General features: G+C 46.7%; 1 protein-coding gene across 2 annotated transcripts in view; it reads right to left on the bottom strand.

Moving 5' to 3' along the window:
- Positions 1-13,668, bottom strand: part of tup (LIM1_Isl and LIM2_Isl domain-containing protein tup) — a 166,155-nt gene extending 152,487 nt beyond the window's left edge. Inside the window, exon 1 of one of the 2 annotated variants that reach the window (XM_065424227.1) lies at positions 13,138-13,668. In XM_065424227.1, the coding sequence (XP_065280299.1) occupies positions 13,138-13,159 (22 nt within the window). In that variant the 5' untranslated portion in view covers positions 13,160-13,668. The remainder of the gene's footprint in view (positions 1-13,137) is intronic. The other variant, XM_065424148.2, reaches the window with a different exon arrangement.
- Positions 13,669-13,943: the final 275 nt, after the last annotated feature.

Here is a 13,943-nt window from a genome sequence, read left to right as displayed (position 1 = left end):
ACGTGGCTGTACATGTAGGCCGAGTCGTCATATGTCATTTATCCTTCACAGTTTCAGCGAGCTCCATTTCACCTTCGCACACGCCGAGCAGTCTGTCTGCGATAGAAAAATAGAAGAGAGAATCGAGCGATAAAACTTGCTGCACCCTTTTCTTTTTTACGCGCCGACAGAATCGCTGTACGGATTAGGTGTTGAAGAGTGTGACATCAGAATCGGGCCGATAACTGCGGTCAGCTTTGCCGAGGTAACATGTTCGATAAGGCGCACTGAAACCTTTCGTATCGCCCCACGGTTGCGGCTTCAAGCTGGAGTACGCCCTTTCGAGTACACTTTTATCGCCACTGCTCGGTGCAACTCTGAAATGCCAAAGTTGTGTGTTGTACTATATTGGCGATCCGAGAGCATACCGCCATACACCAATTGCACGCCGTTTGCCGGTTACAAGTGTTTCGTGGTCGGCACGAAGAAGAAATGTAAACAAACATTTGACACACATTTATGACAATTGCCAACTGGATTCACGCCTAGATGAATTGCAAAACGTTATCGTCTCTTTTGCACATGATGCAGCATGCGCATGGTTGGAACTTTCGGTAGTTGAAACCTTGATTGGTGCGTCCGCATATGATCGTGCGCGCAAGTTCATGTGTCGACAACATATGGTTAAGTGTCAGTGTCCCCAAACACTTTGATAGAGAGAGAGAGAGACTGCACTTAAATTCGGTTGTTATACTGATCGAGATACTCTCACTCCGCTCTCAGTCTCCCTGCCCCTCCACATTGGGCTTGACGCGACTTGGTGCGGCAGTAACACTTTTAGAAATGAATGGAAATTCTTTCTTGCTAGTTAAAGAGGCGATCCATCACATGCAACCACCATGGATGTGGTGGCAGTAGCTTAGGGTGACTGCGAGCTCCTGAAGTCCCTGCATGCAATGCTCGTCTAACCAAAAAGTGATGGATGGCTTCACCATGGACGTTTTGAAGACGCGTTGCTGTCTGAGTATGCGAAGCGAGCGCGTACAGTATTTGCAAAGCATACCGTAAATCTACAGCTTCTTGCCGTTAAATCTCGCACGATTAATCGAACACTGAAAAGACACGCATTGTAAAACTAACTGGCATGTAACACTTGAAAGACAGAGAAGGAAAGGGAAGTAGAAAGCCAGTGATCTACACCTTCAACTTTAAAGCGGCGACGACATCAGAACGTTCCTCATGATTATGAAAAAATAAGGCTGAAAGGAGTGAAACTGAAAAGTGGAGGGCATATTAAAGAAGAGTGGAGAAAAGCTCGTTTCTTTCTCAAAAGGATGTTCTCTAATCGTTCTTCAGATCTCGTAAGAATGTGCTGGGCCAGGAAGCATGAGCCTACACCAGAAGGCGCGGACTGGAGCTTAATTTAGGACCTTCGGTATAATCACAAATGGTCTCTCTCTCTCTCTCTCTCTCTCTCTCTCTCTCTCTCTCTCTCTCTCTCTCGTAGTTCCGGAAAGTGGCGTCGCGTTTTGACACCAGAACAGCCTTTTGAAGCATGTCCAGTTACTAAGAGAATAACAGCGCACATCTTCAAATTTCTTGAGCGACGCCCTGGACTGAAGGCATCGATGCATATTTTTTTTTAATTGCATAAAGTGATTCCTCTCTCTCAGACTTATTTACCTTTCTTCTGTTTTCGTACCTACAGGCAAAAAAAAAGAATAGAAAAGCCTTTCCAGCCAACGAAACGGAAGCGCCATTTGCACTGATCCCAAACGTCTTTTTTTTTTCTGGTAACATCGGCCCCAATGACGATACTGTGCTCTCGGTACGCTCAAACATGTGACAATTTTTCGTTGTTCGTTTTTGTAAGCAACACACGGTCGATACATCAGCCTATTATTATTTACATTTCTGTAATTTTCGCAAATCCTTGAAACTCGCCGAGAAACAGTCGTTCAATCATCATCCTCCACCTGCTGGGAACGTGATTTCATTTGTTTTGTAATGTCTCTAAGTTAAAAAAAACGCAGAAGAAATAAAAAGGCCCGATCGTCTTATGCAGCCTGATGTTTGAAGTAGTGCGACACATGTTAGCATCCGTGGGCACTGTAAATTTTTTTCACTCCCTGCTGTTGTGAATGTCGGGTGTCCGTGCGGCCAACGAAGGTTCTATGGGTGGTGCCGTGCCAGGTGCCAGGAGAAAGAAGGGTTCTGAGCAACGTTGAAGAGCAACGTGCAAAAAAAAAATATCGTATACAAAAAAGTACATGGTTCAGTTTTACAACACAGTTCCACCTGTCGGAGCACACTATATGTTAGTGACTTGCATGTCCGAGCGTCCATCTTTTCATAGCCATCCAAATCCTCTTTTTATGCCCTTTTCTTCTCTCTTTCCCTCGTTGAGGAAATTCACTTGGCCAATCACAAACGCCGAATTGTTCACCACCTCTATTGCCCTTCACATGGTCTCCAACACGGTGCTCCTATCTCCAACGTGCTGCTCGTGTCTCCGATGTGGTGCACTTATCTCCAACATGGCACAATAGGAGGCAGTCACGTGGCAAACTGAACCTGCCGTGGCCTCCTCATGACGGTCAGGACAGGCGACGTTGATGTCTTGAAGCGAGCTGCTTTGAAGTTAATGATCAACATCAACCATGACAACTGCGTGTCGTTGATGGGGCATCCTTTGTTCTGGGGAATCGCCAAGCAAAACAACACCCGTGACAACTGCATGTCGCTGGTGGGGCATCCTTTGTTCAGGGTAATCGCCAAGCAAAACAACACCCGTGACAGCTGCAGGTCGCTGGTGGGGCATCCTTTTCTGGGGAATCGCCAAGCTAAACAATACCCGTGACAACTGCATGTCGCTGGTGGGGCATCCTTTGTTCTGGGGAATCGCCAAGCTAAACAACACCCGTGACAGCTGCATGTCGCTGGTGGGGCATCCTTTGTTCTGGGGAATCGCCAAGCAAAACAACACCCGTGACAGCTGCGTTTCGTTGGTGGGGCATCCTTTGTTCTGGGGAATCGCCAAGCTAAACAACACCCGTGACAGCTGCATGTCGCTGGTGGGGCATCCTTTGTTCTGTGGAATCGCCAAGCTAAACAACACCCGTGACAGCTGCATGTCGCTGGTGGGGCATCCTTTGTTCTGGGGAATCGCCAAGCTAAACAACACCCGTGACAGCTGCATGTCGCTGGTGGGGCATCCTTTGTTCTGGGGAATCGCCAAGCTAAACAACACCCGTGACAACTGCATGTCGCTGGCGGGGCATCCTTTGTTCTGGGGAATCGCCAAGCTAAACAACACCCGTGACAACTGCATGTCGCTGGCGGGGCATCCTTTGTTCTGGGGAATCACCAAGCTAAACAACACCCGGGACAGCTGCATGTCGCTGGTGGTCCATCCTTTGTTCTGGGGAATCGCCAAGCTAAACAACACCCGTGACAGCTGCATGTCGCTGGTGGGGCATCCTTTGTTCTGGGGAATCGCCAAGCTAAACAACACCCGTGACAGCTGCGTGTCGTTGGTGGGGCATCCCCCGCTCTGAGGGACCGCCAGGCATAACACTTCTTTGTTTATTTGCAAATATTTATGATTTCTTTGGGCCCATCTCTCAGAATTTCTCGTCTGCTTGTGGTTCTTTCTTTTAGTTTCTTTTTCTTTTTGTCTTTCCTTTATATGGGCGAAGAGACGGGGGCTTCCTTTGAGTGCACACATCATTCTTTGCTACGATATCTCGATTAGAAAGTGAGTCATCAATCACAATTGTAAAAAACCTACTACCGGTCCTTTTCTTCCTTTTTTTTTCTTTGTCATGTTGGCGGTTAAGTTTAAATGTGAAGGGGGCATTCGGTATTGACCACAAATGACTCGTTGTCGATGTACAGAAAGCGTTTTTCACCGAGCTGTTCGTGATTTATAGCAATCGTGTGCCAAATATTCGCCATCATCAATCACAATTGTAAAAAACCTACTACCGGTCCTTTTCTTCCTTTTTTTTCTTTGTCATGTTGGCGGTTAAGTTTAAATGTGAAGGGGGCATTCGGCATTGACCACAAATGACTCGTTGTCGATGTACAGAAAGCGTTTTTCACCTAGCTGTTCGTGATTTATAGCAATCGTGTGCCAAATATTCGCCAGAGTCACTCATGTGTTTCGTTACTCCCGTGAGAACAAAAAATTAACGCTAATTGAAATGATGTTGCGCGCTTGCTTATCATTAGACTCGCCGCTGGTCGAAAATGATAGCGTGTGCAAGCTGCAAGCGTTTCATGCCGTTCACCATCTGAAGAGTGTAGCTGTCTATTTGAAGCCCTCTTGTAACATGAAACAGTAACACAAGATCATCACTTTGTGCAAGGTAGCAATATCAAGTTTGAGCAAGTGAACATAAGCACCTCTGAAGCTTCGAAAAAGCCTTAGCCTGCGCTCTAGCGCTAATGATGGCTAACGACTCTGTATATAACGACTCTCTGACTATATACTCAGAGATAAATATGCATGATTTTGCGAGCAATCGTGAATTTTTTTTCTAGCACAAGCATTAATGCGTGATGTCGCACTTCAGCACGCGGCTTTATTGCAAATGCACGAGTCTCCAAACGAATTACAGTCAAAACGTGATTCGATGTACGTCACTGAACACGTTAGATTATACATTTGCAAGTGCGCGGGATTCTTCAGTGAGGATCGAGCAAGGATGTCACCGACCTTACAGTATAAGGTAAGGCTCGAACAGCGCATTCGGTCCTATCCGACGCTTCAATGTTGAACGGAAGACAGCTCGGTTACTTGCAAAGAAGGGTCTTTTCTCCTGCGTGTGCGAAGCAGATAGTGGTCCCCGAAGGACCGAGAGTAGTGCGAAAGCAGGTCTTGCGCCTTCAATACTCGCGTATCTATACGCGACACTGGTCTGACGGCTGCGTGCCACGTTTCTGAGCAACGGAAGCAGACGCTCGAGCTGAGCAAACGCTGGCCTATAGACATGTCAGGCTAGAAACTATCTGTAGGAAGCATCTTAATAGACGAGGAAACTGGCCGACCATTGTAGTATACAGGTTTGTCAGAGCCGCAATATAGATAACAACAGGTGTAATGTTATCTCGTTTGACGTATGAATTAATGATTGCAAAAGCAGCGTGTCCAGCGAGTGATGCACATTTCACGTTAGACATATCGGGCGACTAATCCGACCATATTTTGCGCAATTGGGCATATATATGATTGCACTTCAAGGCCCTGCATGTCTCTCCGATTTCGTGGCTGTCCAAAATGGAGGATGAAGCGGCTTACCACTCACTCACTCCATCTCCCCAACCTGCCGACATATTCTGTGGCGGGCAAGTGACCGACGGCCTCTCCCTCTCTCCGCGATCCCTGGATCGATTGAACACTCCCGACGCTTCCGTCCTGCAGATTAATTGCGATCAGTCTTGTATCTGGAGTCAACGTAATGAGGTATAATCATTGGCGTTGATAGAATACAGGATCAGGAATGCTGAATCTAGATCATTGGCGTTTCATAGTAGGTACTTTCGCATGTTTACCATGAAAGTCCCTATATGAGGCTTCCAATTTCGCCCTATGAATAATAAGCCGCTAAATTCACAGGGCAAGGAGCAGAATGAGTGACTGCAACAGTCAGCCAATTAAGGTATCATGTGTCATCTCTCTCTCTCTCTTTCGAATGATAATCACTTTTTGTGTATCAATTTCGACGTAAAATTAAGTTGAAGCTGTAGAAACATGAGTTGCAAGCATGGGGCTGGTGCGCACACGTTCTTCTTCGATGCGCGCAACTTCTGCAAACGCTAAGCATGGTTCGGCCGTTGTCGTTTCGGAAAGCGAACTCCCTGTCCTATTCTCTTTCATTCTCCGAGTTATTGTGCTTCTCCCGAAGCACTCGAAATGCATAAGTTACTGGAAACCCAACTATAGCCAAGCTATCTGCTATAAATTCATGCTTCCTTTTCCCTCCGTCCCCTAAATACCAACAAAGCAGTTCAGAAGCCCTTGTACCCCTACGATAATCACCTTTCCCTCCGGATTAATTTTTGTGCCTTTAGGCATATGCTGTTCTTCAAAGAAGAGGAGCCACTTTACCCTTTGTTGCGCCTTTAAGAGTTATGCGTTCAATATACGAGGGGAAAAAAAGCCTATGCCGTTCCCTGATATATAGAGAGAGATCACTTTACATTTTGTTCTATCTAAATAGACAGGAAACGCTACAATTTATAAAGCTTAAATTTCGGTCAATCAGGGTGCGGCCTTTCTTTTTATAGCGGCATTATGTAACTGATAGATCCTCCATGCACGAATGCTTCGCGTGCTTATTGAGGCTACTGACACGAAACTTCTTTTTGAAGTCCTTCTCGGTGCATGCGTTTCTTGCAACAAATATACAAGCGTTCGGCCAAGTAGATCAGCGAATATGGCCTTACATAGAACATGCCGAGCGGCATAAGAAATGCAGCGGTTCCCATAGAATGACACGTATAGAAAAGGCAACACAAAGGAGAAGACTACAGCGTTTGTGTGATTGTCCTCTTTGCGAGTTTGTTTATGCACAATGAAATGCACAATGATAAGAGAAGTTCACAGCACGCACGCACGCACACGTGCGAATGTTTTGTAATCCTTTTGTCTCTTATTCCGGCCATTTAGCCCCCTTCTATACCTTACCCCAGTGCAGGGTATCCAAACAGACTCAACCTGGTGAACCTTGCTGCATTTTCTTTGTCCCTTCTCTCTTTCTCTCGTTTATTCTCCGCTGAAGCATTGATGTTGTACATAAATATAAGTATATCATAACGCTCGACAAGGTCTATCACAGAGCAGATTTTAATTTCATATTAAAATTGCGCAAGCGAACTGACATAATAATCCGGCAGATCGCAGAGCCCAGAAATCAACATATGCAGCTACCACGCACTGTGGCAATCGATGTATGCGAAGCTTTCCGCTCTGGATACTTTCATTGTCGATAATTAGCGCCAATGTTGACGGGTATAGCTTAATTTCTTCAACGATTAGGCTAACACGAGAGTGGTGAGTTGATGTTAAACGTTACCTTGCGTGCACCACTGCTGTTTGTCTGCGTAGTATACACAGAACACACATGGAGAGGTGTTTGCTTGAAGCGTTGTTGTGCGCCGTAATTTACAACCTCTGAGAGGGTTGAGCGTTGTCCTTTCCTCACATTACACATCGCATTGTGGCAGAAGTAATAAACTTGAATTGGATTATTGGGCTGTTCGTGCCAAAACCACACTCGAATTATGAGGCAAGCGGTAGTGGCGGACTCCGGATTAATTTTGACGCCGCGTTGTTCTTTAACGTGTCCCAAAATAGAAGTGCGCGTGCGTTTTCTATTTCGCCCCTGTCGAAATGCGGCTGCCGCGATTGGGATCAAACCCACGACCTCTACCAAGCAATAGTCGCAAAGCTAACGCGGCGGGCGCAGAAGTGTTGATTTGACGGTCGACCGCTTCCGTAGTGTATCCAGGACCCTGCGGTGCGCTTTAATTATTGCGCCTCTGTTTCTGCACGCCCTGCGTAATTTGTCAGCTTGACATATTTGCATGGCGCTTATTTTTCAGAAATATCAACAACGTACGGTACCGTGCCTTGAACTTAAGCTTATCCTGTTTCCCCGCAACCGCTGCCGTATAGTAGTGCTGTTTCCTCGCCTTCTTCTCTTCTCTCTACAGTTCTATCTGCGTCCCCTCTGGCCTCGCACGTTAGTAGAAAGGGTACTCCGTAGTTTCCGCAATGCTTCTGAGGGGAGTCATGGATAATTACAGCTGTCAAGCAGCTAATGTGGCGACGGCCAGGGAGCTCCAGAGGGCATTGTGCAGATTCAATGGGGTGGGGTGACAACGAGTTTTTCCTGTCTTCTTTCCTCTCTTAGTCGCGCCTGTCATGTATATACACGCCCTGAACCCCGACGTGGTTTGCGCGACAGCAGCAGCAGCAGCAATGGGAAAGTCGAAGGAAGGGGCAAAGAAAGTTTCGCTTGAAGAAACAGACGTGGAGAAGGCTCTGAAATGCTCTGCGACTTGGATGATTTTTTGGTGACGTTTAGCGACTGTATTAGTGTTTTGAAGAGAGGCGTGGCCAACGCACATCACTGGTTTGTCGGTCAACGTGATCACTGGCTGTGATCGCCATGATGTCAAATATATAAATATATATACACAACATTTTGTCTCGAGTTGTATCAACAAATACAAAGGTATTGGTTACAGATACGGAGTATTCAACCCAACATGTCATCGTCTTCCACAGTTGCAAAAGATGCGTTAATTTGCTATATAAAAAGGCGTCATTTTATAGAGGAAGCGTTCAAACTTGAATGCTTGAAATGGTAGGGCTTAGATATAACACAAGCACTTGATGGACATTATATACAAACATAGAGACTCTGCAATGTGGTAGCAGTGCAAGGAAGCCACGTAGAGGAGCAATTTTGCTGAGAAAATTTTGTTTCTATAGAGGTGAGTTGATGACATATAGCGTGCCAGGAGCAAACGTTTTCCCTACAGATTTATGCTTGAAGATTCATAACTTCATGTCAGTTTTTTTTTTATGTTATAGACAAAACCATGCAGAAAGTAGAAAGGTTTTCAAGGCATTAACATTTCTTTGTTAAGTTTTTTTCTGAAATATCAACAAGGGCGTGGGAATATCGCCAGAGGGTTCACGGCGGCAGAAATTTCGACCAGTCAGTCGGTCAGTTCAATGAGTCAGTGAGCAAAACATCAGTCAGTGAGCAAAACTATTAACAGTCTGAACTGCTTATATATGTTATATATAGAAAAAGCGATAGCGTTTCACCTCCCAACGCCCCAGCTTGCTATATGAGAGACGTCACAGTGGAAGACTCGGGATGAATTTCTGTTGACCACTCGAGGTTGTCAACATGCATCAAAATCTTAGCGCGCGAATGTGATTTGCACTCCTCGCCTGCATCGGAATGACGCTGCCGCCGTGTGGAATCGCACCCGCAAATTCGTGATAGGCAAGAGGGCCTATACCAGCAGTGCTGACCAGCAGCGGGGGGCGAAACCGCTTATCTGAATCAGACGTTAACGTTGCGGAAGCGCCACATGTGGGAGGAGCACAAGGAGAGCCAAGATATGCACGTGCAGCGCCTAGACTTCATCGGTAAGATTGCCTAACAATGAGAAGCATTGTTCCGTAGCGTGTTATCTTCCATCGTGACACGACGTGGCAATAAAAAAAAAATAGCCAAGTGCGGCATCGTGAAGTGCCAAATTAGGCATTTGCATGTCTACATCTACTATAGTTGTCGGGGCTATCGCATGCGCATGATCGTGCTGAAACCGTAAGGTGTACGAAAGTGCTTTTTCTCTGCGCCGGTACGATGGTTCATTGCCCCAACGCACGATGGCATGCAACTCAGGCCCTGCGGTGCCGCACTTTCATGCCCTGCAACCTCTCCCCGACTTACGGGTTAGCATAACGGATTTGACTATATGGTGACTAACGACAGCCTTCACTTTGCTTTGCCCTCTCTTATTAATGTGCAGTACGCCTTACGACAGGCGATTTTTATTTTACGTAATAAAAAAAGTAAAGAAAGAAGAATAATCTTGCAGTTCTTCACGTTTCAATCGAGTGACTGCAATGAAATCATATCATTCGATAATTTTCTATCGAAAAACGCATGACTTCTCCTACGTTATGGGCACGTGTGAGTTATGCTATTGTGATCTGTGGCTGCTATATATACCTGCTGTTGTCTACGAGTCTACAAACCATAATGTCAACCGAAACGCCACAGCACAATAAGTGTTTTTCGTTAGTTGCTTTCAAACACGATACGTAGACTCGACAACTATTACAAATATATAGACACCATTCAGCTTTTGTTAAAAAACTAATTACCCTTTGGACATAGCTATTATATGTATATGTCGATTTATTACCGCGCCCACGTACACATATATATCCGAATTAAAAGTGTCGCCTTATCCCAACCAACTCCATATATAGAGCAATGGCGTGGGGGAGCATTGCACAATCCCACGCGCCTAACGCAATCACTGCCGCTCGTCCAGTCACGTGCCCCTCTACGTCAGAGCACTCCGCTTGCGCCTCCTTACCCGTCCTGACATTCATACCTTTACACTTGCTTCACCTACATCCCTGTTACCTACCTTACCTATATACCTAGCTCCACCGATTACATACCTCCCCGAAGACCATGTTTTGTTTCCTATATTTAATGTTGTCGCATTAAAACTCTTTCGCGGACACACATCGCGCGCTGGTATCAGACTGGACACGCCTATACTTCGTACACTGCCTTCGGAATCGGCCCGCGTTACAAACTCAGGTAAGACCAATGGCCAGCTTTGATTTGTATTATGCGAGCAGTTACGATAACAGGGGCACGATGGCGCAATTAGGGGCTGCCACGCTCCAGCATTAAGTTTGCTGAAGCGTTACGCATAGGTTCACATTATATAGAACAATATCGGCGATTCCGATCTCAGTGCGCCGACGACCGTGACTCGGTACCGAGTACCATGGTTCAAAAGGCCCCGCAAGAAAACTGCTCGCCACGAGATTGGGTATACGGCTGAATCACGTCGAGATCTGCGGTTAGAACCAACGATATTTGTTCTCATGTGACTACACCTTAACAAACAGATGTAATATAGCGAGAATTAGCGTAACGCAAGGCCATGAAAGAAAATGGATTAGGCCATTTCAACTATAAGAGTGCGTGATATATTTAGAGAGAGTTTCTGCATAACATAACTGAGTTGTTATACACAGTTCTGAACAATGTTTGGAGTCGGTGGGAATCTATCTTCCACAGTGACCTCACCAATAAGAAAAAAGGTATGTCAACGATTAATGGGACACCAGGATTAAATAACAGCAAAGAGATCACTTCAATAATGAAGGCGTTAGTTGTATGCATTCAAGATGATCTTGGTGTCAAATAGTTTTCCTTTCAAGTATATAGTGCAAAATATTCTCGAATCTAACAAGAGTTTCACGTCCCTACGGGTTTGAATAACAACCACATGCATGTTCGCATAGATATAGGGTGTAAGCTAATCATGGCAAAGTAATCCATCCACATCAAAAGATGAGAAAAAGGAGTGCGCTTATGATGAGCTCCTAATGTCGAAAGATTTAAGCGTCAGTGCCAGTATATACCATTTTACTAAGCGACGTTTACTGCCGCAAAATTAGCCTGGGATGAAGCCACGTGGCCATAACAAAGTAAATTAACCACGAGACCACACTGACTCAACTATGAGACTTTGCAAGGAGTACACCTATCGGCAAGGTCTTGCAAATTGGAACTAATTGTCAATTTCTTCCCATTCACCTGCATGGGTTGCCCTGCAGCATAATGTAGGAATGAAATATATGTAATCATGGAGGCCTGTTTCATGCAGATACTGCAACAGCGACTCGTAATATGCATTGTCCAGGAGCCATCGTTAACTGCACATAAAGGCCTTGTGGTTCTTCGCCTTAAAAATTGTGCTGCGGAACTGCCAGCTAACCGAGATATTCCGGATAAGCACATACTTCCCTATGTGACAGTAATCAAGAATCAAGCCTCACATATAGGTGCTCACATTTGGTGTCACGGACACAATCCTGAATAAAAAAAAATATCGAAAATAAATCCCCCTAGTATTTAAAGTGTGTCCTCTAATGAAAACAATCTATTTGTCACAATTGAACTGACATGACGACTCATAAAACAGGGTGAACCCTTCAATATACGTATATCGCATAATAGATTGTTCGGTTACGAGCACACTTCTGGTACATTGGATGTGCTCGATTACGTGGGAAAAGAAGAGATGTTGCACAAAGTATCACTCTTAATTTCTCACCTCGCAGTTTACTGAACACAACTTATTGCTCATTTTCATCAGGCAGGTCATAGCGATCGTCTGTATTGTAAACAGTACTGCCCGCGCTTATTTAAGCAGAAGAAGTTTACACCGTATGTTCTGCTAACTAGCGTGATCACTTTCTGTGACGTTTATGCTTCGTCTGTCCATAAGAGTTGCATTTTTTATCTATTGGTGTATCTGCATTTCACCGGTCAACTGCTTAACTCCCAAAGGCTCCCTTATACACATTTCACGCGTAACGTTGCATAGGTTGGTGAATGTCTAGCCAGCATTTTTAGGCTTTATAGTATAGTAAACAAATGGAGGGGGAATGCAAGATCGGCGTGTGAATTACCTTTAGTTAACGTTAATGAATCCCAGCTGGCGAAAATTATTCTGTATGCCTTCACTACTACGTCTTTCGTCGGGGCCCATTGTGATCCAGATTGTTAAACCCAGTTAACATATAACAGACATGTATGCATTTCTTCAGGAATTTGTAGCTTGTTGCAATGTGCTCAAAGGAAGTTCGTCGAGCTATAGATTATACCAGAAATGTATGAATCATGAACCAAGGTATACTTTAAATTGGGCAGGATAAATGGGCAGTTCGCACATTCGAGCAGGAAACGACCCCACGACACGACAAAACAACTGAGCAATATCAATCCTTTCTTTACGCAAATAGCACGGCATGAACGGTATTCCAACTATGCGGATTTCGAGCGTTCAACTAATAATGCTCCCAACTGAAACAGCGTTCGGACTCGTTCATTCTCGTAATATCCAACGACTCAATCATGCATGCACTTCGTTGTATACGAGGCCATTATAAACATGGAACGAACACTTGTGATGACACCACCTGAACGTGTGACGACTGTTCTCGAGTGTTAATTTGCCTAGCAATATGCGTAGGTATTTATTCATGAATGTGAACTATAACCCGTGCAGTGCTGAAACGAAGATTTTCATAGAGCCAAAGCTTACACGCGCGGAGAAAGTTGAAAGAAGCACGAGTGGAAAATGGGAGTCGTCAAGCAACCTGTATAACATTACACTCGGGGCAAGGTTGTTTCCTTGTGCGAGTTACGAGATCGTAGAGAAATCGGGTTAGCCAAGCCAACTTTTTCGTGTACCTGAACTAGCGCGCACATTGGAAACAGGCGTGCGCTGCCTGTGTCGCGATCGCTGCCCCCACAGGCGCGCGTGAGTGCGACCGTACGTACAGCAGTGGCAGGCGAGTGTACTCACATTGCGGTACGGCTTCGGTCATGGCGCCGACGCTGCTGGCGTCGGCCTTGGAGGGCGAAATCTTGGCGGTCGGACGGAGCACCAGTTTGACAGGTGGGTCGCGGGCTCGCGGGCCCGTCCGAGCGCGCGCCAGTGGGGCCTTTCGGCTGCAAGGACTGGAAGAGGTCCGCGCTCGAAGCAGCGGCTAGGCAGCGTCGTCCCGCCGGCCCGCAGCTGCACGTCCCAATTCGTCGCGACCGCAGATCCGGCAAGGAACTACGACAGCGGTAGCTCCCTGCGCGCCTGAGCTCACGATGGTGGCCACCACAGTCGGGGGAGGAACGCAGACGACGCCGGTCCTACTTCACGCCGCGCCGGCACCCACCACGCAACACGCGCTGATCGTCGCGTAGCTGCAGGGCCTGGGCCCCCTCGTTGCCTCGGGCCGGGGTGCACCCATCGCCTGGCGCCGCGCTCAGATGAAACACAACACACGCGAACACAACAAAACAAACGCCGCCGCACGAAACCGAACAAACGCTGTGTGGCAAAATTCGCACCGCCGACGCGACCACCGGGCGAGCGGTGCCGTACTGCGGCCGCCGCAGCGGGGGCCTGGCGACCGCGTCGCGTAACTCCGCCCTGCAGGCGCGCCATTGGCGGATCGCTTTAAATGGTTGCCGCCGTCACGTGCGACTCCGTTCGCGCGCGAGGCATCCGCTAGCCGAGGGCACGCCCACCCCGCGGGCAGTGGGAGGAGCATGATGGAGATTGATGGGGCCTGCGCGACGACCGGCTGGAGGGGTGTCCGAGGGGAGAGCAGCCGC

The sequence above is a fragment of the Dermacentor albipictus genome, chromosome 1 (assembly GCF_038994185.2).
Source record: "Dermacentor albipictus isolate Rhodes 1998 colony chromosome 1, USDA_Dalb.pri_finalv2, whole genome shotgun sequence".
Taxonomy (NCBI): domain Eukaryota; kingdom Metazoa; phylum Arthropoda; class Arachnida; order Ixodida; family Ixodidae; genus Dermacentor; species Dermacentor albipictus.
Note: the sequence above shows the minus strand (reverse complement) of the source record. Positions and strands in the feature narration are given on the sequence as shown.